At 39.1% G+C, this 27,717-nt stretch overlaps 1 protein-coding gene across 3 annotated transcripts; it reads left to right on the plus strand.

Annotated features, from left to right (window-relative positions):
* On the plus strand, positions 1-27,717 carry SPRY3 (sprouty RTK signaling antagonist 3). 3 transcript variants are annotated; one of them, XM_055081641.1, is made up of 3 exons: positions 1-71; positions 18,218-18,391; positions 23,898-27,717. In XM_055081641.1, exon 3 carries the CDS (start codon positions 24,001-24,003, stop codon positions 24,865-24,867), a length of 867 nt encoding a protein of 288 aa, XP_054937616.1. In that variant the 5' UTR covers positions 1-71; positions 18,218-18,391; positions 23,898-24,000; the 3' UTR covers positions 24,868-27,717. The 3 variants fall into 3 exon arrangements, with proteins under 3 accessions (XP_054937616.1, XP_028338692.1, XP_007120288.1); XM_028482891.1 differs by lacking the exon at positions 1-71 and adding an exon at positions 19,701-19,843 and having other exon boundaries at positions 18,080-18,391; XM_007120226.2 differs by lacking the exon at positions 1-71 and having other exon boundaries at positions 18,080-18,391.

Below are 27,717 nucleotides of genomic sequence, written 5' to 3' on the forward strand. Positions count from 1 at the left end.
GTGACATCCTATGACAATATGTGTTTTTGCAAGGGCAGACAGACACAATGCTGTCCAGAAGATCTCCTGAGGTAATTTGTGGTTAAGCAGCAGCAAAATGTCCCCTGCTTCTTGGGGTGACTGGAGTGATGTTTCCTTGCAAAAATCCTGCCATCTATATCTCTGCAAAGTGTGCTGTTGGTTTCACTTTGGATTCCAAGGGAGAGGGGCTTTTCCTGGCAAATGCAACTTAAAATGTTCCTCTCAGTGTCATGTTATACAGAAAACACTAACCCCACAGATAGAATTAGCCACACACACACATACACACACACACACACACACACACACACACAAACACAAACCAGAGGAAAAAAGTACTACATGAGCACAGGCCAGGACACTAAAGTCAAAGAGACAGAGCCACAGCCTCACACAACCATTGCTCACGTTGTACAGAGCATTACTAGAGGGAAACAGTCTTCCACGGAACCCTCCTGTACCACTTTTAGGAATGGCCTCCTTTGGCTTGGCCAGGGGCCACTCTACCAGTGGATCATTTCGTAGTAGCCTTTATAGGTAATACCTAGATTTTCAGACTCCCTCAATTCATTGGATTGAGTCTTAGGAGCTCTTTCTGATGTGTGTCTGATTCAAATTGTGTTTTAGGAAAACATGGAATCAAGGAAGAGTAGGATGGTAAAGTACCAAGTGCAAAGCTGCTTTACAAACATCCGATAATGTCAGAACTCATATCTAAGGAATATAGGAACACCTTTCAATTCCTAGTCCCTTCCCACCACTCAAACATTCCTTATGGAGAACAGAGACTCAGTGCGACTTCAGTCCCAGGAGCAGCTCTAGAGAAAACTAAGCTGGAGAAATTCACCTCATCTCAGACCAACTCTAACTCCCTGAATTTTGTTTAAATCAAAGATAGTCAATTAGAAGGGATAAGGTAGTTAGTGTTCCACAGTGTTTAAGGTTTTCCTTGAAGCAGTGGTAAAGGTGTTTGACTTATTACTTAACTGTTTATGTCAGTAAGGGTGCATCAGAGAACTCTCTCTTGTAATTAAGTTACATCACTACTAAGGAGCCAATAAGACTGTGGGCCGGTTCAAGGACCATCATGAGGTGCAGATACTGAGGGCCACTGACAACTTTTTAGAAGTGCAGCTTAAAGCAACCAGCAGTAATAACAGACAGAAACTTCTGTTGATGGGAGTCACCTGTGAGGGCAGCGGCTAAATGTTCAGGCTTGGGTGATCTTACTGTTCTACAGTACCTGGCTTTGTCTTCTAAACAAAAATCATCCTTCACATCAGGAAAGAATATTGATATCTAAATAGTCTTGTAATTGAGCAAATAAAGCAATTTGACCTTGAGCAATTTTTTTAACCTCATTGAGGATCAAATTCCCCATTTGAACATAACAGTACTTACCTCATAGGTTTGTTGTGAGACTTAATTGAGACAAAATATGTAATTAACCTTGCATAATACTTAGTACATAGTAAGCACCAATAGTTATTAATATTATTATTTTCACTAGCAAATTTAGTAGGGCTGAAGGCTCTGAAACACTGGGTAGGAACTTGAGCCAGCCATAGAGACCTTGAATTGTAACCTGGCCTTCAGATTCCTCATCAAGAGGGTGGGACCAGGAATAAAGCTACACTTGGCACAAATCCAAACTGCATGACTGCACAAACACTGTAACTGTTCTGTATTCAGACACATTTGAAAGGAGTTTTCCAGCATAAATTTCTAAATGTGCTGCTTGTTTTGTAATTCAATCTAGGGCAGCAGCAGCAGCAGTGCTATCATTATTTACATTTCTGCCTCTCAGTCTTGGATCCAAGATATTTGCAGCAGTATGAATTGGTGCATAGCAAAATTCTTCTCTTTTCTTAAAAAAGTATTTCACATTACTTTCATTTATACCCATACACAAATAAATATTAACAACGTTTTACATTGATTTGTTCTTGGGACATTTGGTCAAAAATAATTTATAGAAATAAACTGTCTGATCCAGACACTATAAAGTAGTTTGACATTAAATTCTTCCTATTGCTTTGATTTTAAGAAATTTTTCAGTAGAGGAGAGCCTTGTTAGCAACACATTAACTTTCTAATATTATTATTTTTCTCCATCTTAGTGAACAAAAGACAATACAAAGACCTTATAAACCTTATAAAAATCTCACCCTCAATTAATTGTAAATTGGAGTAAAGCAAATTTATTTATGTATTTGTTAAGTCTTAAGATGGTTCTAATAGTGACCAGTTACTTTTCACTCTTTGCTTTATCCTGGTTGTTTTTGGAGTCTTACATTCTCTAACATTAATAAATAACTGCACATCTGCATTAGTGTTTCTTCACTAGGGTACATTCAAGTTCTGGAAGGACTAACCTGGTTGGTCTACAATGGACTGCTGCACAATCCCGGTAAATGAATTCCTGCAGAATCTGCAACTAGCCTAGACTAGAAGCATGGTAATAAATAGTTTTTGAAAGATGAATGGTTGAACAGTCAGGATTGTTCTATGTAAGAAGGCTACTGGGAGTCATTCTACATACAAGGTTTCCAGGTACTATATTTCAGTATTTCGGCCTATCTTTCTATTTACTCCTTCTTTGAATCCTTTAATGTCTCCTCTTGGCTCCAAACTGTGGATCTGGGACCATATATATCTCCAAGTAAACTTTCAACCTTCAAGTGCCCTCAGTATTACATCATTTCTGAAGGACAACAGAATTTTTTTCTAAATTAAAGGGGAATCACAAGGCCTCACACTTAATAGTTCCTGATTCAAAATTAAACTTTCTTCCTTAGATGCCTAAATTACACCAGCACACAATTACAGAACCTTGCTTTGAAAAGGACCCTAGAGCTTAATCTAATTTTCAACTCACTGCAGGATTCATTATTATAGAATCACGATGGTTTGTAAATCAGTCTCTGATTGAGTACTTAGCTGATAAAGAATACTGCATTAGTTGTTAGAAAAGTATTTCTTAAAATTTTCTTTGAGTAAAGGTTCATGGGTTCCATGTAAGGAGAGATCTTTCTATTTTCACTTAAAATGTTGTCCTATCGAATTATCTCTAAATAGCCAAAGCATAGCATATTTTAACAGGAAGTATTCCTAGTATTTCTATCTCTGTTAATCCATACTCCAAAATGTTGTCCCCTCTTTCAAGCTATCAGTCCTATTGCAGCAACCTAAACATCAGTGCCAAAATCAGAACTGCATTCTCCTATTACATTAATAATAATTTTACAGTATGGTGGCAGGAAATGCACTTTCAGTTCACTGGCTGTAGCTATTACACCATGCGGAAACGACTGCCTGGGACGCAGCCAGGTCCCTTGGCTTAAAGGACAACCCTGAGGAAGGCAGAAGGTAATACAAGAAGGGAAACTATGCCACCTGACCAAAAGCATTATTGAAACAATCTAGAGCAGGGCTTCTCAACTCTCTATGGTGAAGGACCTTTTTTTAAAACAAACAAAAAAAAAACCAAACTGCCATTGACTTTTGTAAAATAGGAAATCATGCACTTGGATGTAGCAGCAATGTCAAAATATGCTAAAAATTTTCTAAGTACTTACACTTACCGTTTGTGTATTTGATCAGTATACTTATACTTGTATGATTTGTATATTTATCATACTTATGTCATGAGATTGGTAGCAAACAGTTTTAAGACTGGTATTGGTCTGTGGAACACACACTGAATAAGGAAGGATGAGAATTACGTTTGGCAACCTAATCCTTTGAGTATAGTTCAACTGATATGCTAGTTCAAGCTTCCCTGCTGCTGCTAAACACCAAATGTGTGTATGTTAAATACAAATTGATGCCCATATTTAAGGAGATAGTAAACACCTGGTTATGCAGATCATATCAATGAAACCAACTGCCATTTATAAATCATGTTTAAAGTAGTGAAATAATGAAATCTTGGCTAATCAAATGCATATGGGGAAAATATGTCTGCCCAGTGGTAGATTGTATCAAATATCATTTTTTCATAGTTAGATAATTAACAGAAATTGAGTTTAAGAAGTGGCATGGCCACACAGGCAAAAGAGAGACATCACAATAAGTAATTTTGCCAGTAGAACCCTGAAATAGCCCTAGGTCAGAGGTAGCAAGGAAGGAATGGGAATGGGCCATAGGATGACAGATGGTGTATTTAATTAAAGGACTGAGGAATAGTTACATGAATTCCCCCCACTCTGTCACTGGTGTTTGCACCAGGATGAAGACTTTTAAATGAAGAATTCTGATATTGAAGTCTATCAGATTGGGCTGACCAAGAGGGCAGTACCTCATACTACATGGAATCAGTAGACTGATTAGAAGGTAACCATCCACCATGAAGGGGCAACTTCTTGTTTTTTCCCTGCTCCCATGTGCAATGAACTAGGGATGTAGCAATCAGATTCTGCATTAACTGCCAAGGGGTCATGAATTTTCATATTTACAGAGGATATGAATTCCAGCCACAAATACCTTTCAATCTAGGTCTTCATGTGTAAATTATACACAGGCAACCAAGAATCACCAAATATTTAATAAAAAGTAAAAACATTAAAGAGAGTCACAAGACTCAACAAACACAATAACTAATGTCTAAGGAAATAGTAAATGACGAAAACAGAAAAGAACTATAAATATGTATAAAATAGTATTTAGAGAAAGATTCATCTTACGCATAGAATATATCATTAAATATCTCACGTTCATAAAATAAAAATAAGCTCCTATTCAAAAAATAAAATAGTGTTCTTATTTGTAAACAATTTCATCCATGAAGGCTAGTCTAAGCATAAGGAAATATTTACTGAGTGGCTACTATGTGGCTACTCTTTTAGACATTGGGGATACAGCAGTGAGTGAAAAACACAAAAGTCCCTGTCCTTAAGGAGCTTATATTTCAGTGGGAGACTAGAGACAACAAAGAAGCACATGATTCAGGTAGTGATATTGAGTAAGGGAGAGAGCAAATGACACACAAACACACATATGCATACCCCTGTCATTTGTAGATGGAGTGTTCAGAGAAGGCCTCTCTGATAAGGGTAATAGTTGATCTAGGAATTAAAGGACGTGATGAGGTGAGCCAAGAGAATAGAGGAAAAGTCTTCCAAGCAAAGGGAGTGTGTGGTTTTTTTGATTGATAGTAAGGAGATCAGTATGGCTTCAGAGGAGTGAGTAAGGAAGATCGCTAGACGTTGAAGTAAGAGCAACAAGAACAGGCCAAATTATATAGATTCTGTAGACCATTGTAGTTTGACTTTCACTATGAGCTATATGGAAAACCATTGTAGGGTTATGAGTAGAAGACTGGCATAATCTGACTTACATTTTAGCATTTTCTCTCTGGTGGCTGTGTAGACAATAGGCTTCCGGGGGCAAGGGTAAAAGTAGGGAGACCAGTTTGCAGGCTATTACAGTGACGCAGGAATAAGATGACTGTGGCTTGAAGCAAGGTGTTAGCAGTGGGGATGACGCTGTATGGTCAGACTGGATACATTTGAAATGAAATATGGATAGGATTTGCTGGTAGACTGAGTTTGGGGCATGAGACAGATAAGACAAGGATAACTCCAAGATTTTTGCCTGAGGAACTAGAGTAACTAAGGTACTATTTATTAATGGAGAAAATAGCAGGAGAACCGGTTTATTTGTTGGAGAATGAAGAGCAGAGGTTTTGGAGATGTTAAGTAGAAGCTATCTATTAAACATCCAAGTGGAGATGTTGAGTCGGCAGTGGGATATATTATTCTTGAGTTCAGGAGAGGGATCTTAGGCTATAGATATTAATTTGAGAGTCCTCTCTATATAGAAGGCATTTAAAATCTTCAGACTGGATGAGATCAGCTAAGGAACAAGTGTAGATAGAGAAGATAAGAAGAACAAGGATTGAGTCTTGTGTTACTTCAACATTTTGCAGTTGGGAACTAAAATATCACCAGAGGATAGTGAGAAAAAATAACCAGTGAGACAGGAGGAGAAGAATAATGAGGTGTCCTGGAAGCCAAGTAAAGAAAGTGCTTCTAGAAGGAGAGAGTAATCGACCATGTAAATAATACTGACAGGTAAGATGAAGATCAAGTAACATGAAAACTGATAATTAACCTTTGAAATGAGCAATATGGGGTCATATTGCTAATATGCTAATATGGGTTATGAAACTGTTATAGCATTGCCAGGCAGCACTAAAGGCCCTCTGAGGTTAATGGTCATGAATTTGAAGGCTAAAATGAAGATCAAACCAGTTAACATGGAAACAGAATAAGTGGAGAGTTGGATTTAAGCAGGTTTGGGTTTTTTCTCAGGTGAGTATGATGAATGGAAAAAGAGACAAAGGAGTTAATGATATATACCTGGGAGTGATGGTAATGATGGACCATGAAATATAAAGTCAGGTAAGAAGGAACGTAGCAGTAAAAAGAAGCAGGGTCAATAGATTGGAAATCCCAGCAGGGTCAAGAAAATGTTGGTTTGTGGGCATTGGAAAGAGTGAGCAGACAAGATAGGAAGAAATAGTTTGAGAAGGGGATGCTGAGATTGAGATTATATGCATAGTGCAGTTATTTATTAAAAGAAGTCTGGAAAACCAGTCTTGAGGCTCACTTTCCAGAAACAGTTGCCCAGGACAAATGCCACAGAACTGGCCTGATAAGAAAAACTGTTGCTCCTGAATTAGATGCCAAGAAATTGACTACTGCAACAGCTACTGCTGCCAGCACTGATGCTACTACTTTATTAAGAACTTGACCTTGCAATCTCTGCCATCCTTCAAAGCCTAGTTCCTTCACTACTACCTATTCCAGCAAAACAGAAACCATACAATACCACTTTATGCCTGTCTTCAATTCCAAATTAAAGTCTCATATCAGGGCATCTGATTGGTAGAACCTGTCATATTCCTACATCTTAGTTTCAACACGGACTAGAAGTTTGAGTTTTGACTTGTACATCTGAGATGTAAAAATTATAATGTAAGAATTTCCCAAATATAGAAAGGATATTCATGATATGTTGGTCAGACACAAATATAACAAACGTCTACTACAGAGGTTTTAGAAATTAAAAACATACTTGCCAAAAATTTACTCATTACTAAAGGGGTGACTAGCAGTATGCATGCAACTAAAACTAGAATTACTTAGTTGAAGATTGAACACAGAGATTCTCCCAGAATGCAACACAAAAACCAAAGAAAAGATAAGAAAAATGAAGAGACATACATATCTTTATGAGAATTCCAATATCTATTGAATGAGAGTTTCAGAAAGGAAAGGAAGGGAAGGGAAGAGAAGGAAGAGACAAAGACAGAGACAGATAGAAAGAAGAAAAAAAGAGAGGGAAGGAGGGAGGGGGGGAAGAAGGGAGGAATGGAGGGACAGGGAAGAGGAAGGAATCAAAGAAATACTGGATAAAAATTTCCTTAAACTGAAGAATGACTTAAGTCTTCAGATTTAGAGACCCCACCAAGTCTCAAGCCAGAATAATGGGAAGAATGACATGTGCCTAGATAGATTTTAGTGAAAAATTTAAACTCTAAAGCCAAAGAAAATAGCTTCTTCCAGGCACTTTTGTGCAGTGCCTAAGTTACACATTCTTATGAGTTAGCTCTGCTGGATCGCTAACTCATCCCCACACCAAAATAAACTCAAATGTATCAAAAATATATCAAAAAGTATAAAATCATCAAAATATAAGATGTATTAGAAGACAACATGAGGAGATGTGGCACAAAACCTAGATGTCATAATCCCTTAATGGAAAAGATTGATCAGTTTGACTACATAAAAATTTAAAACATTTGCCCATTTTTTTGATTGGGTTGTTTGTTTTTTTGATATTGAGCTGCATGAGCTGTTTATATATTTTGGAGATTAATCCTTTGTCAGTTGCTTCGTTTGCAAATATTTTCTCCCATTCTGAGGGTTGTCTTTTTGTTTTGTTTATGGTTTCCTATGCTGTGCTTTTAAGTTTAATTAGGTCTCATTTGTTAATTTTTGTTTTTATTTTCATTATTCTAGGAGGTTTGAAGTATTATAGATGAAGTTAAAAGGCCAATGGCAAACGGATACAAAATATAATATATAAAAATATTATGTTTATACCAGAGATCATGCCTTAATATTTATATTAATATTTAAATGTATATATCAAATTCTTACAGGTCCAGAACAAAAAAAAAACTCAATAGAAAAATGGACAAAGAACATGAAAATACTGTTCTCAAAATGAGACATATAAGTAGCCAACATTTATGTGAAAAAATGTTGAATCTCACTCATATTTTAAAAACCCAAGATTTTTACTTTTCAGGTGGGAAAAGGTTGAGAAATTTGATAATATGCTAAGAATGTGAGAAAATGAGTATTCTTCTAAACTCTTGGTGGCAGTGTAAATTGGTGCATGTTTTTTGGAGAACAATTTGGTAATACTGAATAGTAAGCAAAATTAAAATACATGTATTCTTTGTCCCTGCATTTTTACTTTAGAAATTTATCTTACAGATAGACTAGCACAAATATACAAAAATATATGTAAAAGATGTTTATTGCAGCATTGTTTGTAATACAAAAAACCTGAAAACTTTCTAAATGTCCATCAGTCAGAGATTAGACTTGGGCACTCTGGCAAAGTGAAAAGGCCTACATGACAGAAGTCTATTTTCATGAGGACTAAAGAGTCTCCCAAACGTATTCTTTTTAAAAAAAAAAAAAAAAACAGCTTTACTGAGATATAATTCACACACAATAAAATCCACCCATTTAAAGTGAAAAATTCAATAGTTTGTAGTCTCTTCATAGAGTTGTGCAACCATCATTAACTAATACCAGAACTTTTTCGTCACCCCAAAAAGAAACTCAGTAGCAGTAACTTCCCATTTCCCCCTCTCCCCAGCCCCTGAATTCATTAATCTGCCTTCTGTCTTTATAGAATTTCCTATTCTGGAAATTTCATATAAATGGAATCATACAATATGTGGCCTTTTGCATGTGGCTTCTTTCACTTATTGTGATGTTTTCAAGGTTCATCCACGTGGTAGCATGAATCAGTACTTTATTCCTTTCCATGGCTGAATAATATTCTATTGTGTGGATAGACAACATTTTATTTATCCAGTCATTAGACTGATGGACATTTATGTTGTTTCTACCTTTTGGCTATTCTGAATAATGCTGCTGTGGATATTTTTATACAGGTTTTTGTGTGGAGCTATGTTTTCAGCTCTTGCCATATCAGTTGATAACTTCATGTTTAACATTTTGAGGAACTTTCAAACTGTTTTCCAGAGTGGCTGTATCATTTTTACAATATCACCAGAAGTGTGTGAGGCTTCCAATTTCTCCATATCCTTGTCAGCACTTCTTACTGTCTGTTGTTTTGACTTTAGCCATCCTAGTGGGTATGAAGTGGTATCTGTGTTTTGCTTTGCATTTTTCTAATAACTAATGATGTTGAGCATCTTTTCAGGCAGACATTGACCATTGGTATGTCTTCTTTGGAGAAATGTCTATTCAAATCCTTTGCCCATTTTCAAGTCAGTTATTTGTTTTTGTTTCTGTTGTTGAGTTGAAAGCTTTTTTTATCTTCTGTAGATACAAGTTCCTTATCCGATATATGATTTGTGAACATTTTTCTCCCATCACGTGGGTTGTATTTTCACTTTCTTGCTGACATGTTTAGTAGCAAAAAGGATTTTGATTCTGAGGAAGTGCAGTTTATTTTTTCTTTTGTCATTTGTGCTTTTGTTATTGTATCTAAGAAGGCTTTGCTTAATCCAAAGTCACAAAGATTTATTCCTATGCTTTCTTCTAAGAATTTTGTAGTTTTAGCTCATACAATGGGTCTGTGGTCCATTTTGAGTTAACTTGCATATATGGTTTGAAGTAGAGGTCCAACTTCTTTTGCATGCAGCTATCCAGTTGTCTCAGCACCATTTGTTGAAAAGACTATTCTTTCACCCATTAAATTGTCCTGACAATGGACCATAAATATAAAAGGTTTATTTCTGGACTCTCAATTCTGTTGCATTGATATATATATATATAGCAGAAAAATCCGAATGAACTTTTTGGCCAGCCCAATATATATATCCTTATGCCAGTACCACATTATCTTGATTACTGTAGTTTTGTGGTAAGTTTTGAAATCAGAAAGATTGAGTAGTCCTATTTTGTTCTTTCTTTTCAAGATTGTTTTAGCTATTCTGTGCCCCTTGCATTTCCATATAAATTTAGGATTAGCTCATTGATTTCTGCAAAAAATCCAACTAGGGTTTTGACAGGGATTGTGTTGAGTCTGTAGATTACTTTGGGGAGTATTGCCATCTTAACAATACTAAGTCTTCTGATCCATGAGCATGGAATGTGTTTCCATTTATTTAGGTCTTCTTTAGTTTCTTTCAACAATATTTTGTACTTTTCAGTGTACAAGTTTTGTCCTTCTTTTGTTAAATTTAATGCTAAGTATTTCATCTTTTATGATACTTTTGTAAATGAAATTGTTTTCTTAATTTCATTTTCAGGTTGTTCATAGCTAGTGTGAAGAAATACAATTTATTTTTTGTATATTGACCTTATACACTGCCATCTAATTGACTATGTGTGTGTGTTTGTGTGTGTGTGTATGTGTGTGTATTTTAGACAGAGAAGTTGCTCAGGAAGTTTGTTACAAATAATAATCATGGGCTATTGGGTAACAGCAGTGGAGAGAAAGTCATTTGTATTGTTGAGTGGTAATTCATTGTATGGATATAACCACTCCACTTCTCATCCCCTGTAATGAGTGCAGAATTTGTAATATATCTGTAAAAATTGTTTGGGTCCTGATGAACTCACAGTCTAACTGGAGGATAAAGAGATTATCAGTGCCTAAAACTCAGAATCATAATTCAAAACATGCAGAAAAATGAAAGCGAAATCCTTTCCAGTTCTTTCATGTTTTACTCCAGTTTCTCTGAATTCCTTCACATTTTGCTTTAGTAAAAGCAAAAGTTAACGAGGGTACAGTCTTCTTGGTCAGCTGAAAGCTATTTTAGATGCAGTTACCCTTCCCATTGTAACTTCCCCTGTAACTGCTCCCTCGTTAGATGACATACCTACATTTACCTCTCTTGGCCTCCGTTGCTCCACACAAAAACGGGATGATTTTAGTGCCTTACTTGGAGGATTTTTATAAGGATTATATGTATAAAGTATTTAGAATTATACACTGTTAATGAGCAATAAATGCTGCCATGTCCTTAATATTACATGTCAGTCAGTTGGCACATAAGGAAAGAGACATAGCTATCTCCAGCCTGTGAAGATTTAAAAATAAACAAAGTATCTCATTTTAGGCTTGGGACATCTGCATTCTCTTGACCTATCGGTGGAGGGGGTTCCTAAGAGATTTTCTTTTTTAAAATTGGAGACATCAAGAGGAAAGTGCCCAGAGGAGATAGTGAAGAATACCAAGAAAGCAGAGAAGAGAAATCGGAAAGAAAAGAAAGTTAGGAGAAGAAACCAAGGAAGCCAAGGAGAAGAAAATAGGTGGTTGGCAAGAGGGGGTATAACAAGAATAAGGTTCATAAAGGCAGGAGAGAGAGAGAGAGGGAGATAGAAAGAGAGAGAGGGAAAGAGAGAGAGGGAGAGAGATGGAGGGAGGGGGGAGAGAGAGAGAGAGATCTTGTAAAACAGAGCTAAGAGCTTTATTGAAGTTTAACAGAAAAGAAATCCTTGTTTGAAAGGAAGAGACTGGCTATATTTAGTACTGGGTAGGATGTCAGTTCTGAAAATAAACTGCTCCCAGAACCAAATGTAATCCTCTGTGGTGTTGTCACCTGCAGCAGGCTGGCCACCCGGGAACGTGGACACAACACCTACTTCAGAGATCCTGACAATCACAAGGACTTGCCCCACTTTTTCCCCTTATCCCATTCCTAAGTTTTAAAACGTCTGATTAATGTGGAGAAAAAAAGTTACATAGCTGAAGAAAGTGAAGTGTATGTTGGTATATACGTGGAGCAGTGAAGTGTCCTGCTAAGTAAATACCAGAATATATATACATATGTCAATGAAAGAGACTTTCCATAACCACCATACATAAAGTAGCAACCACCCTTACCCTCAATTATGTTTGATGGATAAAGGAAAATGGTGGGTGGAGTTGTCTGATAGGCTGTTGGATATATGGGTGTAGAGTTCAGCTGGGAAGTCTGGACCAGAGATGTAGACTTGAGAGTTTCCGTCAAGGACCATGTGGGACTTTTTGAAAATGCAGATTCTTTGGATCTCACCCAAGATCTCTTGAATAAGAATCTCTGGAGGTGAGGCTTATTTCTATTCCTGATTCATATCCACTTTTAAGCTCAAAACCCATGTATAATATTGCCTAGATTACCATTTAGATATTACATGGGCACCTTATTAGATATGGCACAATCAGCATGCGATATCTAATGAGTCACCAAGTCTTATTTATTCTACATTCTACCTATCATGCACTTTTCTTCATCTATACTGTCCCTACCTGGATTCAGGGCACAATCATGTCTTATCTGATTTAGTGACAGACTGTATTGCAGTTTATCTGTTTACATGTCCATTTACTCTACTAGACTGTGAGTAATGAGAGGATAAGACCACTAATTTATTCATTCAACCAGTATGTAGTGAGGGCCTACTACATGGCATATTGTGTCACTTTCATCTCTGTGTCTTTCCCATCAAGTACATTGCCTAACATTAAGTAGGTGCTCAGTATGCTTGTTTTATTGGATTACATTGAAACTTACTATGTTATAGATGAGAAAATCGGGCCTAGAGATGAAAAATGACCTGCCAAAGCCACACAGCAGGTTAGAATACTGGAGTTTACATTTCCTTACTCTGAGTCCAGTGTTATTTCCTCAGGACCACACTGTCTCTCTCTCCTACCTCTCCATACTCTCCCAGGTTATTTTTCTCTCTCTGACTTTTCTGTACCATTCTCTCATGGTGATATTGCTCCTATACTTGTTTGCCAGCTTCTGTGGAAAAGAAAATAATCATGACCATCCTATAGGCTTCTTGGTTAAGAATCTCTATTTGCTTGGCATTGCTTGACTTATTCTGGCATCATCACTGCTGAATCAGGATGAACATAGGTCAGCTTTTCATCTGGCTCCTCTTGACTCCTCTTGACTAGAGTATGGATAGAGCTGGCTTCATACAGGAACTTGTAAGCTCTCAACAGGTTTGGGCTGTATTCTGGGAAAAACAGAATGAGGAAAGACTTTCAAAATTTGTGCAGAGTAGGTGTTTTATGCAGACAAAGTAAGAGAGAATGTGTTATAATTATATGCTGAGAGAACTTATTTGATTGGGTTTATGGATGAAGACTCTGAAAACGATTATTTTAGACACTGTATTGGACTATCATACCAAGCTTTTCTTATGTATTATGTATTTCACTTGCTACAATTTAATAAAACCTAAATAAGCTCAGTACATTCTAGGAATATGAATAAAATATGTGGGTGGTACCTTCTAGAGAAAATTTCTGCTCTGAACTTCTTCAGGCTATGAGTGTAGGGGACCCTCTTAGAATAGCTTATAAACACGTTGTTTTCACATCTTTGTATCTTTGTTCATTCTGTTATCTCTGCTTGCAATGGTTTTTATTCATTCTCTTATTTATAAAATATTTTCTGAGCATCTACTCTATGCCAGACCCTATGCTGAGTTTGGGAGATTCGGTGACAGGCTATTCCCTCTGGCTGTAATGTCCTTCTCATCCTTCAAATTCATATTTAAACATTACCTATTTTAGGCAGCATTCCACAACCCCCTCAATACTGGCTTACGTGTATTTCTTCTCTGCTCCCGTCCATAGCACTTATCATCCTTTATTACATTTGTGTATTTGATATCTTTCCTACTAAATTACGAGCCACTTGAGAGTAAGGATTCATTTATTAATTATATATTAATTAATAATATATGATTATTATATATAGCTTAATATCTATATTAATAATATATAATTAATTCATTTATTTTATATATTAATGTAGTACTATATCTCTGTGGTCCTATATTAAGGTAACAATGGAAACAACTGAGATTATTCAACCTTCTCACCTCTTAAGATGATACCCGTCAAAAATAATAATCATGTTAATGATCATTCATTCGTTCAACAATGCCTGCTATGAGCCACTCACTATCTAAGTGCTGGTGATTCAACAACTAAATTTCCTTCTCTCATGGACTTGTCATTCAAGTAGTAGGGAGAGATGTTTACTCTGTGCCAGATACTGTTCTAAGCATTTTACATGTTTTAATCCATTTAATTCTCACAACAACCCTATGAGGTATATTGATAAATTGTACTGATTTTACAGTGAGAAACTGAGGCCCAAAGTGATTAAGTAACTTGGCCAAGGTTATACAACTGGCGAGTTGCAGACTTGATATTTGACTTAGGTCAACTCACTCCAGAACTTACACTCTTAACCACAGAACCCTTTTCTCATCTGCAAATCCCTTCAAGGATTTTTGCTCTAACTATTCTAAATTACTTAATATGCCTGAATATTCCATGTTGTTATATATTCCCTTGCCTTTGAATATCTTGTTCACTCTTCCTGAAATGCCTCCCTAACCCATATCCTTTAGACCTTAGCCTAGAAGTCACCCGTTTTAGGAAAAACCTTGCTTAATCACCTCTCTCCCCAAAAGACCAGTTTAGGTATCTGTCCTCTTCTTTATCATCCTTTATTATAATTTACTGTCTCCCATTCTAGAAAGTGATTTCTAGAAATTTTATTTGTGCTTTAGGCTGTTATGTTTCTAAAGAACTACTTGCAATTTCATGATTTTTGATAGACTATCAAGATAGTACAATTATATACAGAAATTGGTGTTGAGACATTACAAAATTCACTATATGATACCTGACAACTTGTTTTACAAACTTGTTAGATTCAGTGTATTTCAGAAAATATGCTTTCTTAACTCTTTAGTTAATGGTGTGCTTGTTAGGAAATACATTTTGACAGATACATTGAGTTGTCCAAGATCATACAGCTAGTTAGTGAGAGTGTTGGGCGCAGAAGTGAACACGGGTCTGCTGTTTCCCAATCCCGGGCCTGTTTTCTTTTTATAGGCACCTTGCTGACATTAATTCAATTCCAGTTAAATTTGGAGATACTGTCTCAGCACAGATCAACCCATCTCTTCTAAAAGCCAGTGATTTCCAAAAAATAAATGAGTAACCTTAAAGGACACCAGAAAAGTCACTCTTCCCTCCAAATATTGTCCCTACTACTATGTTTCAGAAATTTCTAAATTATGGTTTTATAGTGAATTAACCACATCATTCCACACTTTATAGCAACTAGTTGTTCAGATTATTTGTAACATGACAGTTAACTCAAAAAAGCTTTTGAAAGAAGGGAGAGTATATGTAACAGAGTATACTGAATAAGGAGGACAGGACATAGTTGAAAGTGTTGTAGAAATAAATTAGGGGATCAGTGAAAACTATCATAGGGCTTTAGAACATAAAGGAGTCTTAGTCAGGGAAGGATTTACAGAGAAATTAGGACCTGAAGGTAGAAAATGAATAAATATTTGTAATTCATGTGGAGGATACATATGGAAAGCTGGACTGGTAGCCATGTGCATTGGTATCTGAAAAGAGTGAAACATTCAACTTGTCTTATGTTGAGGAGAGAAGTGGAATGTATATAGTTGGAGAACAACTTGATTGACAGGCAAAGTAATTTAGACTTAGTGCTCTAGGAATTAGAAATAAGTTTTTGAACAAAGGAATAAAGTGTGAAAATAAGCCACATTTAAGGAAGGTATATATTTGGCGAATATCTGTTCAAATTTAAAGCTGGACTTAAAAAAAACTAAAAGGATTCAAATTAAAATAATCTCTTCCTTCTCCTACAGGCTACATTAGAGTGAAAACAATTTCTTAATACTCATATCTACTGTTCTTTGAGCACTTACTATACGCCAGACACATGATAAAACTTTTAAATGCAAGACCTTATTTAATGTATGAGAAATAGCACAATCCTGTGAAGTAGGTACTATTGCTACCTCCACTTTAAAGATGAAGAAACAGGATCCCGAGAGGTGAATTGATTTTCCCAAAGCCAGATAGCTCACAAATTGAGGAGCAAAAATGTGAACCCTGATCTGTTTGACCTGAATCTAGTTAGTACAACTATTGCACATAGCTGACATGCAACAAATACCTGTTGAATAAATGGGTGAATGAATATATCAGTAAATCTATCCTCTTCTGCAGATGACCCTACATATTAGCTTTAATGGTTTTCATGATCTTGATAAGCTTAGGTCAGTGTTAAAAGTAAGGAAGAGGTTTGAGCTACAAAAGAGAAGAATTTACATAGGAAAATCTCTTGACTGGAATTTCTGATTGCTTAGAGATATGGTTTTGGTTAGAAATTATACATATATATATATGTACACACAAACACACAGATATACATGTATATATGTATGTGTATGTGAGTGTGTGTGTAAACACGTGCATACATACACATCAACAGAACAGTCTGGAGCACCTTTGACACACACGTACATGCACATGCAGACCCACACGCTTTCTTTTGTTTTCTTAACCCTCCTGAAAGGGTGTAAATAATAGAATGTCAGAGCTAGAAGGGACTTTAGCAATTGCCCAATCAGATGCCCTCATGTGAACGCAGAGATTGAGGCACTAGAGGGAAAGTAAATTGCAAAGGTCACACAAGGAGTTAGAGTAGATTAAGAATGTGAGTTTCCTAACCATTTACCATCTCAGCTTTCTAGATGGGGGGCAACCAAAGTGCCCGAGGAATGTTGATGGGCAAGCTCCTGCTAGTTGTCCGTTGAAGCAGGACTTGAAATCAGATCTCTTTTATTTTAAGTATAAGGCTTGTTTTCATTCAAGGGCTTCTGTCTGGATGCCCAGAAGGAAGACCTTTTCCTATTGAATTAAATAGTGGACTGAAGATAATTTCCAGAAAGCGTTGTCCTTCACTTTAAGAGAAATTGGCCAAAGCTGCTTTATTTTCAGAAGGCTGGCAGTCCCAAGGAGGCTCCATGAAGGCAGGGATTTTGTCTTCCTGATTGAATCCACAATACCTAGCACAAAAGAAGGCACTCAAAAATATTTGTTGAATATATAGCATACTGAACCCACAAAGGGAAAGTAATGGTTCCCCAATGGATGATGGATGGATAATCATTATTAGCGCTGAAAAAATGGGAATGACTGTGGAAAAGAGGAGGGAGAAACCCTTAAACAAAGGGGAAGCTCTGTGTCTCTCTAGCTGATTGAAGCTGCAATCACTCAGCAAGGGCTGAGTGGCTTGGTAGGACTGCGATTGGCAGAGATATTTAAATGAGGCCTCCTTAAAATTGTTACTCTCCACCCCACCCCCACTCCTCTTTAAATTCTGTTTCAGTCATTACCCAGGGACCGGATACAGAGATTCCTATGGGGAGTTCTAATGGGTCGATTCAATTTCAACGGGATGACGCCACTTAGCCAAGCATTAAGAGCTATAGCTCCGGGAAAGCAAACGAGGCGGGGGGAGAAAGAGGCAGAAAGAGAGACTCTGTAACAAGGAGCAATAAATCCCTTCCCTCCCCTATAACCCATTCACAAGACCTCTAGAAAACATCTACATTCACAAAACAGCTGGCTAGCTGAGCTGAACACACTGCAATCTCATCCCCCCCCCACCGCGGCCCGCTCCCTGCAGATTATATACCAACACACCCTAAGCTATATAAATAATCACACACTAGCGGTATCTATTGCTCTGTTGAGATACCCTGTGTCTACAACTGCAGTTTCTGCTGCTTCGGTTCATCTGTCAGATTGGAGGAGGGGGAGGAGGGAAGGGGGAGGGGAAGAGAAGGGGAAGGAAAACGCTGGAGGAGGGGAAAAAGAAGGGGGAGGAGAAGGGGGAGGAGAAAGAGGCGGAGGAGGAGGGGGAGGAGAAATAGGAGAAGGAGGAGGAGAAAGAAGAGGAGGAGGAGGAGGTGAACAACTTACCCTGCGGAGCTTTCTTTGGGGAATACGTGCATCAGGGTTTAGATCTGCATGTAAAATCCATACAAAGTATCTGCCACTACAGGTCTGACTCTCCTCCCCACCCCGTTTGTTTGTTTTTCTTTCCCTTTTCTCTGCTGTCAGAAAGACTGAAACAGAACTATCTCTGTTTCTGGCTCCACTGCCAGTGAAGGAGTTTTCATTCAGACTTTCCGAAGAGAGGTGGAGAAACCTAAAGACTCAGGAGAAGAAGAGGTCCTTTGAGCCAGATGGGGCATTAGCTCTTCTGCTTTTCTCAGCATGGATAAGCCCTTTCTTCAAGGTAAGCTTAGAGATTAGCTCCTAAAGACCTCAGAATTCTTTCTATGAAATGCACAGATTGCCATTCATTCCAGTCATCGTGTGTGTGTGTGTGTGTGTGTGTGTGTGTGTGTGTGTGTGTGTTTGAGAGCGCGCGCGTGTCTGTGCACGCGCACAAGCGCAAGCGCATGGGTAGAATAAAATGAAAACCGTTTAACTGAGATTTAAATGAATCAGCTCTTGCAGAACACTATCCGTATCGGAAATTTCTAAATCAAAGGAGAACTTCAAAATAACTCTTTTGTAGCCAAATGTCAATGTAATTTCTAGCCTGTTGACCTTTAAATGAATTTTGGTGCCTGCCTAAGCCCCTTATAGCGCAGCCTAACCACCCAAGCTGAGAACGTAGGGAGAGCCCGTGCTGAGGCCAGTCTGGCTGCCCAGCGGGCATCCTGTCAGTGTAGGGCTAGTCTGCTATTGGCTCACAAGTCTGGGCTGTGCATCGTTCAGATTTCATCACATCACCTTGCCCTGGGTAGAAATGGCGCAAGCTGACACGGCATAACCCCCTACTTACATTGAGTCAGAGCAATGATTTAGAAATCTCTGGATCCATGCCTGGGTGTGTGTGTGCACATGTCTCTGTGTGGCATATGGAAATTTTGTCAAAAGTGAGAACCTGTGAGCATGTCTAGTTATAGCCAATAGACATCTGATAGGACATAGGGCAGTGGTTTACACTCCCTTCCATTCGTGTAATTATAGTTACCACGCGCCTGTGTATGCTGCAAACCATGTTGGATGAACAGAAAACAGACCTTGAACTCTTAGACAGAAAATCTATTTTGAAATGCAAACCATTGTTGCTTTTCTGGGTACATTAAAACCTCACTGTAACATAATGTGCTATCACATGAATTTGGATATACCAGGTGTTAAATGATGTTCCCAACAAGTCAGCTGCATACATACATACAAAGAAGGCAGAGGCTAGCTTTTTATCCACAAGGAAGTATTAATCTTGTTCCCTAAACCTCTAAATAAACATTTCTAAGACTTTATTGTAACATTGTATACGTGTTGGCTTTTTTGTCCTGTTTTTAGGTCTCTCTAGCTGAGAAACAATCTAGTTAGTGATCTGAGTGACTTGGATTCAGAGTTGAGAAGTTGAGTTGTGAGGAAGTAAGGAACCTGAAGGAAAGGACACCAATTCTTCATGAAAGACTTTTGAGGCAGAGGAACGCAACCAACAAACCCAGCATAAATCTTTAGAGCATAAGGACAAGAAGGGGATTTAAAAACCTTCCTTTCATACCCCCCTCATTTTGCAGATGAAGAAACGGGCCTGGAACAGAAGTCACTTGCCCACAGTCACACAGAACTTAAGTTTCCTGTCTCTTATAAAAGGATTTGGGGTTTAAAGAAAGATTCCTACTTCTTAAATGAACAACTAGCATTTTCTTCAGGATTAGAAGTATGTGAATTCATTTGATATTACAATTTTCCTTGTATTGCTTATTACTAAAACACCTATATCTTTAAAAATGCAAGCTCTTAAAACTGCAAGACTCTCTGGTTTGAAATAAACTGCTGTTGAGTCTTAATGAAACTATGAAGGTAATGAATAGGACTAGGGTAGCAAAGTGACAAGTTAAGAGTTAAATGTGGTGAGAACCTGGCAGCTCCAACAAGATGTATGTGGTAGGACGGAGGCCCAGTCAGTGGCTGAGAGGTTAGTAATGTAAACTATATACAACTTGGTATTTGTAAGGGGGGGGTGCTTTGATAGAGATGCAAATGCTTTTGCACAGAGAGGGATTTTTAGAGAGCAGACTTTGGAAGAGTAGAACTAAGAAAACACATAAAGCCATAGCAGAAATCCCCCTATGTTTGCTCTCAGTTACTCTGAGAACGAGTGTATATAACGGCAGAGCACGGAAAAAAAGCAACACACCCCAGAGCCGTTACACAGGAAGGTACAAAACAGCATTGAACCCATGGGACTAGGAGAAAACAGGAGCCAGGCTCTCCTTCTCTTCTCCCCTCTTCTTTGAAATCAAGATTGAGCCATACTGTATCGGAAAGGATTTATCATACAAATCAGAACACTCTTAAGGTGTTAGCATAGAAGGGCTTTAGATAGGAAAGTTTTCAACTTTAGTCTCAACATGGCAGATTTTAGGTTCCAGGGAGAAGATACATTTTTCTTTCTTTAACAAACAGCATTTCTTGAATGGATTTACCTTTCTAGTCCCTAAGTTGGCATAAGAAAAGAAATTTCTGTTTAGGTTGAACATAGCAAATTTCAGGGCTACAGAAAAACTGTTGAGAAAGCTATGAGCACCTGGCCAGAGGGACTGAGATGGGAGTGGGTTTACAATGCATCATTCATTACTGCACAGGCACTACGTGACAGAAATCACTAGATCCCATCAATGTGCGGCCAAGACTTGTAATCACCTTGGCTCCTATTTAATAATATATGATATGTATATTCTCTCTCTCACTTAATAGAATATGGAATTCACCAGCAGCACAGTCAGTTTCTTAACTGTTGCTGCTCACAATGAATGGCCCTTTAATGAGTGGATTTCTGAATCATAAACACGCTTTGCAGTAGTAGTTTTTCATCTAATCTATGTGCTGCAGCAGTCTCTTGTCTATTTGTTTCTCAACTTTTTTCCCCCTCTTACCTTCCCCTACAGTATCTATTTCAGTTCATCCTGTTAGCCAGATCGGAGTCAGCACATCCGGAATGGCAAACGATTTATTGTCATTCAATCTTGTTTTATCCTCTGCTCAACACCCTGATTTTACCCAGGTCCTACTGTCCCACCGTATTGCAGATCTTCCACAGTCCATTCTAGTAAAAATTTTACAGGGCAGGAAGAAACCTTCTGAGTTCATCCTGTTAATCCCCTTACCTGTAAGCAAGACAGTAGTACTTCCATCATCCCAGACTGATGCCCAAAGCCTCCTTTAATCACCCAAGCATCTCAACTCTTCAGTCTTGAAGCAGTCTAATCAATATCCAAATACACCCTCTCAACCTAAACACCATATACCCTTCTGCTGCCAAGACAGGATCCCCTCGTGGCTCTGAGTTATTTGTATTATGACCTAGATTCCTCCAAGCATAGCTTTCAACCTTCTGGGCAAGTCCCTGAGATATCTAGTGACATCCTTGGGATCCCATATGACTAGCTCCTGTAACATTAAGACCTAGTATGCCTTCCTTTGAGTCATTGATCCTTCGAATTTCCAGTATGTTTGAATCTAGTTTCCTTTGGGAAATCAGTGAGTCTAAAATGCGTCTAGCATGTATGTTATTGTTTTTACAGTGTAAATGACTTGAAGAGCCCCACACATTATTTATCTGATCAATGGTGAATACATTCATTTCTTATAAAATTATCAAAAGATTCTTCCCAATCCAAAGCTCCTGCATCCACATACCCTGCAAGCCAGCTGAACGATGTGTCCTTGTTTATTTGGGTGTTCAGAAGAAAACTACCTGTTTCTTTCTAATGCTGGGGCCATGAGTCTTAACAAAGATACGGCAAAGGCTTCAGGGGATTGTGAGTCCAAGTAGGTAAAAGAGACAAACATGTTGCTTTTGAATGCCCGAGTAAACAAGGGCACGTTGCCCAGTTTACCCTCAAGGGCTGAAGATGTAGAAGGTATGGACAAAGAGAATTATTTTGTCAAATTGTTTAGTTATATGATTACAGACCATAATAGGGCAGAGTCCCTCAAAATCACCTAGTCCACTCTTATAATTATATAGATAGTGGAACTGAGGCCCAAACAAAGTAAGTGATTTGCCAAAGGTTACACGTTTGAGTCTTAGAATCTCCATAGTCTTTATCTGCATTCTCTTGTGCTGCATTAAATAACACTGAAACAAGTAGCTAAAAAGTGAAATTATAGTCAGACTGGTTCTTTGATGTGATGTGCCAGAAAAGTTATTTTTAACCAAATTAAATCTTCTTTTCAAAAAATGAACAGATGTAAATTCAACTAAATAAGTTTGCATGGGGATATAGCCTCGAAAGGCAATGAGTCTGATCATATTATTAGCCACTGAGTCCTTTATGAACTACGTCTTTTTTTTTTCTTGCTATTGAACTTTGGGCACATTTCAGTGTCATGTTTGCTTGCTTATGGAAACCTAATCAAGCACTATCCTCTTTCACTTGTTCTTTCTATTACTCATTCAAGCTTTCCATCCCATACAGTAGGGTGAGTAATCGATCTATTTTGAGGAGGTCTGAAGTCTGATGGATTTCAAATATATACTTTATTCATGCTAGTGTTTCCTAGGTCCTAATGCCCCCACGGCGACGCTTAGATTTTTGTTTAAGTTTCCTTATGCACACCTCTTTTGGCTGTTCAGTCTTCCAGGTGGTGCAATACAGTAATCTACTGTTGGAAAAATATTTTCCTCATGGTCACCGTTATCAGTACTAGGCTCGATCAAATGCTTCAGGGAATGACCACCGAGCTCTTCCTGATTGTGGTACAATGAAGACACAAGTATATAGTTTCTAGATAGTCAACTTATCTGAAATTTGGTATAAAAACATTGCTGCTCTTCAAGAAAGCCAGTTTATTGTATAAGGTAAAGATAGAGAAAAGCAGTCCAAGCAGATTCTGCCTCATAAACCCCATCAATATAGACGACTTAGGGTGGTAAAAAGTACAATTATAGGTGATATTTGAAATAATTCAGGGCTCATCTTCTGTGGTTCCCCCATCCCCAGGTTTGATTCTGAAGCCATGCTGCCATTTAGAAGGAATTACCTCCTCAATACGTTAAAGCAGCTTATAAAATGAGGAGAACAGCAAGATGAGTAGTCTTGACTTTCTTACACCCTTGGGAAGTCTTTTTTCCTATTATTCTACAGATAGCCTAATTTCTGCCACCTGTGTCTCTGCCATATCTCTGCTATTATTGCAACTTGCTTGCTTGCCTGTATTCATTGAATCAAGCTTGTCCTTTATCATCTGTTTATTTATGCTTATGAATTTCACTGAAAGGAAAATTTTGATTGAGTATATATATATATATATATATATATATATACATATATATGTATATGTATATATGCAACTTCTCATGGAAGACTTTTGAGGCTTTCTCTTTTACATCAGCGTTGCTTTAGGAAGTGACCTTTGCATTTGAAATTAGGTTCCATTTTTATTAGAACTTTGATGCTGAAGGCCTCGATTTCTTGGTTAGCAAACCTGTGAATGGGCTAACTGCTCCCGTGACCCTAGTCATATGATGGGCTACTACAGGAATCCATAATCAGATCTTTGCCCCCAATGTGCTCTATAGTCTGGATGAGATGACCAGACTTGCCTGTAAAGAAGTAGGTGAGGTCAATTACAGAATAAAGTAGTAACATGAAGACTAAAGTGACTGAAGGTAGTGGTGGTGATAGGGCCTGAGGTTTGTTGGCTCCCTGCAAAGTACTCGTGCCTGTGTGTTCTCATTTATTGTTTCTATTCCCTCTCTCTCCTAGGATTTTCTGATGTGCCCTAAGATCCATGTAACTACAAGGGCTCTTTATCACCATAAGTGCCACCCTGACCCCAAACCACTCAGAACTCAAGAATCAAGGCAAAATGGATGCCGCAGTGACAGATGATTTCCAACAAATTCTGCCTATTGAACAGCTGCGCTCTACTCACGCTAGCAATGATTATGTGGACCGTCCTCCAGTCCCCTGTAAACAGGCCCTCTCCAGCCCTTCCCTTATCGTGCAAACCCACAAATCTGATTGGTCCCTGGCTACCATGCCTACTGCTCTCCCACGCAGTCTCAGCCAGTGCCATCAATTGCAGCCCTTGCCTCAGCATCTGAGCCAATCTAGCATTGCCAGCTCAATGTCCCATAGCACCACTGCCTCTGATCAAAGGCTCTTGGCCAGCATTACGCCCTCACCTTCAGGCCAGTCCGTCATCCGAACCCAGCCTGGAACAGGAACCCACCCGAAGGCTGATGGTGCTCTGAAGGGAGAAGCTGAGCAATCTGCAGTGCAGCCCAGTGAGCACCTCTTCATCTGCGAGGAGTGTGGGCGCTGCAAATGTGTCCTCTGCACGGCAGCTCGCCCTCTCCCCTCCTTCTGGCTGTGCAACCAGCGTTGCCTTTGCTCTGCTGAGAGCCTCCTCGATTATGGCACTTGTCTCTGCTGTGTTAAGGGCCTCTTCTACCACTGTTCCACCGATGATGAAGACAACTGCGCCGACGAGCCCTGCTCCTGTGGGCCCGGCTCTTGCTTCGTCCGCTGGGCAGCCATGAGCCTCATCTCCCTCTTCCTACCCTGCCTGTGCTGCTACCTGCCCACCCGTGGATGCCTCCATCTGTGCCAGCAGGGCTATGATAGCCTTAGGCGACCAGGCTGCCGCTGTAGACGGCACACCAACACTGTGTGCAGAAAAATCTCTTCTGGTAGTGCGCCCTTCCCCAAGGCCCAGGAGAAGTCTGTATGACCTTCCCGCAAAAGGGATCCAGCGCTTTCTCCTTCTAGGCCCCGTCAATAAAGCATAGGCCGCGTCTTTGAAGAAGGGGAGGAGGAGTCAAGTAGCCACGCCAAAGTTAGGGCTCACCAGTTTTGTTCCTGCAGTGTCAGGGGAATGGTCAAGTACATCCTGGTGCAGGATGCCTTGTTCTTTCTCACAGTATCTATCCCACTCCTCTTCAGTCTTTTTACACCCACCATCTCAGCCCTTATGGCTGTCATGGCATATTCAGGTGATACATAAGCATGAGATTTGGACACTGAGGGCTGACAGAGCCGGCAACGGGGAGGTTTAGGGGCTCCCCAACGTAACACCTCTCGATGCAGGCTCTGAGTGTCACTCTGCTTTCCACAGTGCCTTTGGAAGCTTTCTTCTTAGATGGTTTTCACAGGTCCATGTGGAACAGTGTTCAGTATTCCAGGGAATCTGACCCCTTCTCCGTTTACCGCCCCTCTGGTCTTCAGTCTTTTTCTCATTTTCCCCTCTTCTTGCATTACTCTGTTCTGTTCTCATTCCCACTTCATTTTCACCCTCTCTACTTTTACTTTTCCTCTCTTTTCTTTCTCGCTCTCTGCTTTCTTCTCCTTCCCTCCCTTGCTCTCAGACTGATCCTTTCTCTGCCTGTATTTCTGTCTTGTTTGATCTAATCTTTGTCTCCTACCTGTCCCTCTTTCTCTCTCGAACGCGTCAAAAAGTGCTGTTTTTCCATAGGTGTTTCCTTTGACGCCAAACTTTGCTACGTTATACTATTACTAATTTTTATCAAGGGAAATTGATTACTGTAATAAACTTATCACTAGCAATAGTGTGTGTGCACTCATAACCACACTCACCAGTCTATGAGCATAAGAGGCAAACTTATCTTACATTTCCAGGTTTAATTAGTTGAAGTTTTATTCCCTTTCCCAATAATCACCTTATAGTACTGACAGATTCCACTAGCATGCTGAGTAGGGTAGTAAATCAGGATGCTCATAACTTTGTATGTCTGACCCAAGTGCCAAAGGCAGACGTGCTTTATAGCTAAATGAACAAAGCAAAGGATATTACAGAGGTCTGTTCTCTCTTAGAAGCTAACTGCCCTGAGACTGCATGGCTCAGGCCTTAATAATGGACATAAAAAGTCATAAAACTTTAGAGCTGGAAGGAATCTTAACTGTTAATCTAGTTCAACGCCCTTATTTTACAGATGGGAAAACTGAAGCCTGGAAATAGGAAGGGATCTGCCCAAGGCTACACACTGAGTTAATAGAGTTGGGCCTGGCATACAGGTCTTGTGACTCTTGGTTCAGTATTCTCTATTAACAATGACAGAAAGCCATTCCCATTCAATTTTCAGGAATCATGTCAAGCTAGCGTGGTGGTCTTTATGCGGGGCATAGTGGGTAGCTAGCTTTCAGGTGTCAAGGCTGCCCCCAGTGGACATCACCTTTGGCTCTGTAACCTTGTAGAAGCTCAAGTGTGCAAAAGAAAAGCTTAAGGAAGCCCTAATCAAGCTGTATCTTCGCCATTGCACCTACCCTTTGCTGCACACTGTGCTTGCTCCTGGCTTTGTCTGCAGTGGCAGTTGCCTGAGAACCTAAATTTCAGCAACAGTGGAAAACTGAGATGAAAGTTGTAAAATGCAGAGAACTGACTTCTCTTTTAAGAAATACCAAGAGCTTGTGCTGTGAATCCCCTTCAATGGGAAAAGGCTGCAGTGGTGATAGCAGGCTCCTAAGGACTGCTGCTGAAAGATGCAAGAATTAGATACAGTTTCCCTCTGTAAGTGAATCCAAAATTCACTAAAGAATTCAAAGATTGAGGGCACTTGCTTGAAATCAAGGTGCTCCAACTTAGTTTAAGACTTCCAGACTCTAGCTTTATATATCATCATCTCTTTTAAAGTGTGCATGGATATGTATTACAGGGTGGAAAAGTGGGGAGAAATGTATAGTCATACACAGGGGGAAGAAGAAGGGAACATCCATGTCCCCTTGTTGGCTATATACTATAGGAATATGTGCCACTCAGTCTTTGTTGGTTCTGAATCTTCCTGAAGTGTACTGACATTTGGGCTGCACAGAGACCCTCACCTTCACTTTCACCTCCTCTTCTAGAATCGCTTTGCTCTATTTTTGTATATATCAATATGTTATGATGATTATTAATAATGTTAATGATATTGCTGCAAATGGTGCCATATACAAGGTTTGGCTTCTTGGAACATTTATAAACCCAAACCAGTACCTGTAACCTCTTATGTTGCTTTCAAGTCCTTCCATTTAAGTAACTTCTTTCCATCTTACAAGTCTGCCTGATTGACCTGTGAACTTATCCACCCCTAAAAGCTGTGCCCGGTTCTCTGGGTCAAGCTGGGTGGTGATGAGTACCAACACACACTTCGCTTCTGCCCGACATTTGCTTAGAGCTGAGATAAGTAAGGATTCTGACACTAGTGCATTGTTCCTGGAGCTAAAGTTATTCTGTGGATGTTTGCTTATTAGTTTCAGGACCCAAAACAACACAAGTCCCTCCTCCTTGACAGCTCCTTCATATCTCAATCCTGCAGTCCTTACTCAGGCAAATTGTGCACTGCCAGAGGCGCCCTGGGCTCTGCCACACACCCAAAGGAGCTCTTCTCAGTGTATTTCTCAATGGCCTTACACTTGGTAGAAGAAACTGAAGGGTTACTCCAATGCAGTTGCAGTCTGCAATCTGCTGAGTCAGGGCTCTCACTTGTGTCCAAGTTGGCCTGATATGGACTGCATCTGGTTGACGTATAGATGGGTCCTGTTGGGGTATGCGCACGGACATGTGAGTGTGCATATGTATCCCCTC

This window comes from Physeter macrocephalus, chromosome 21 (assembly GCF_002837175.3).
Source record: "Physeter macrocephalus isolate SW-GA chromosome 21, ASM283717v5, whole genome shotgun sequence".
Lineage (NCBI taxonomy): Eukaryota > Metazoa > Chordata > Mammalia > Artiodactyla > Physeteridae > Physeter > Physeter macrocephalus.

Coding starts and splice junctions, on each gene's coding strand:
- SPRY3 (XM_055081641.1), top strand. CDS start 24,001: ATGGATGCCGCAGTGACAGATGATTTCCAACAAATTCTGCCTATTGAA.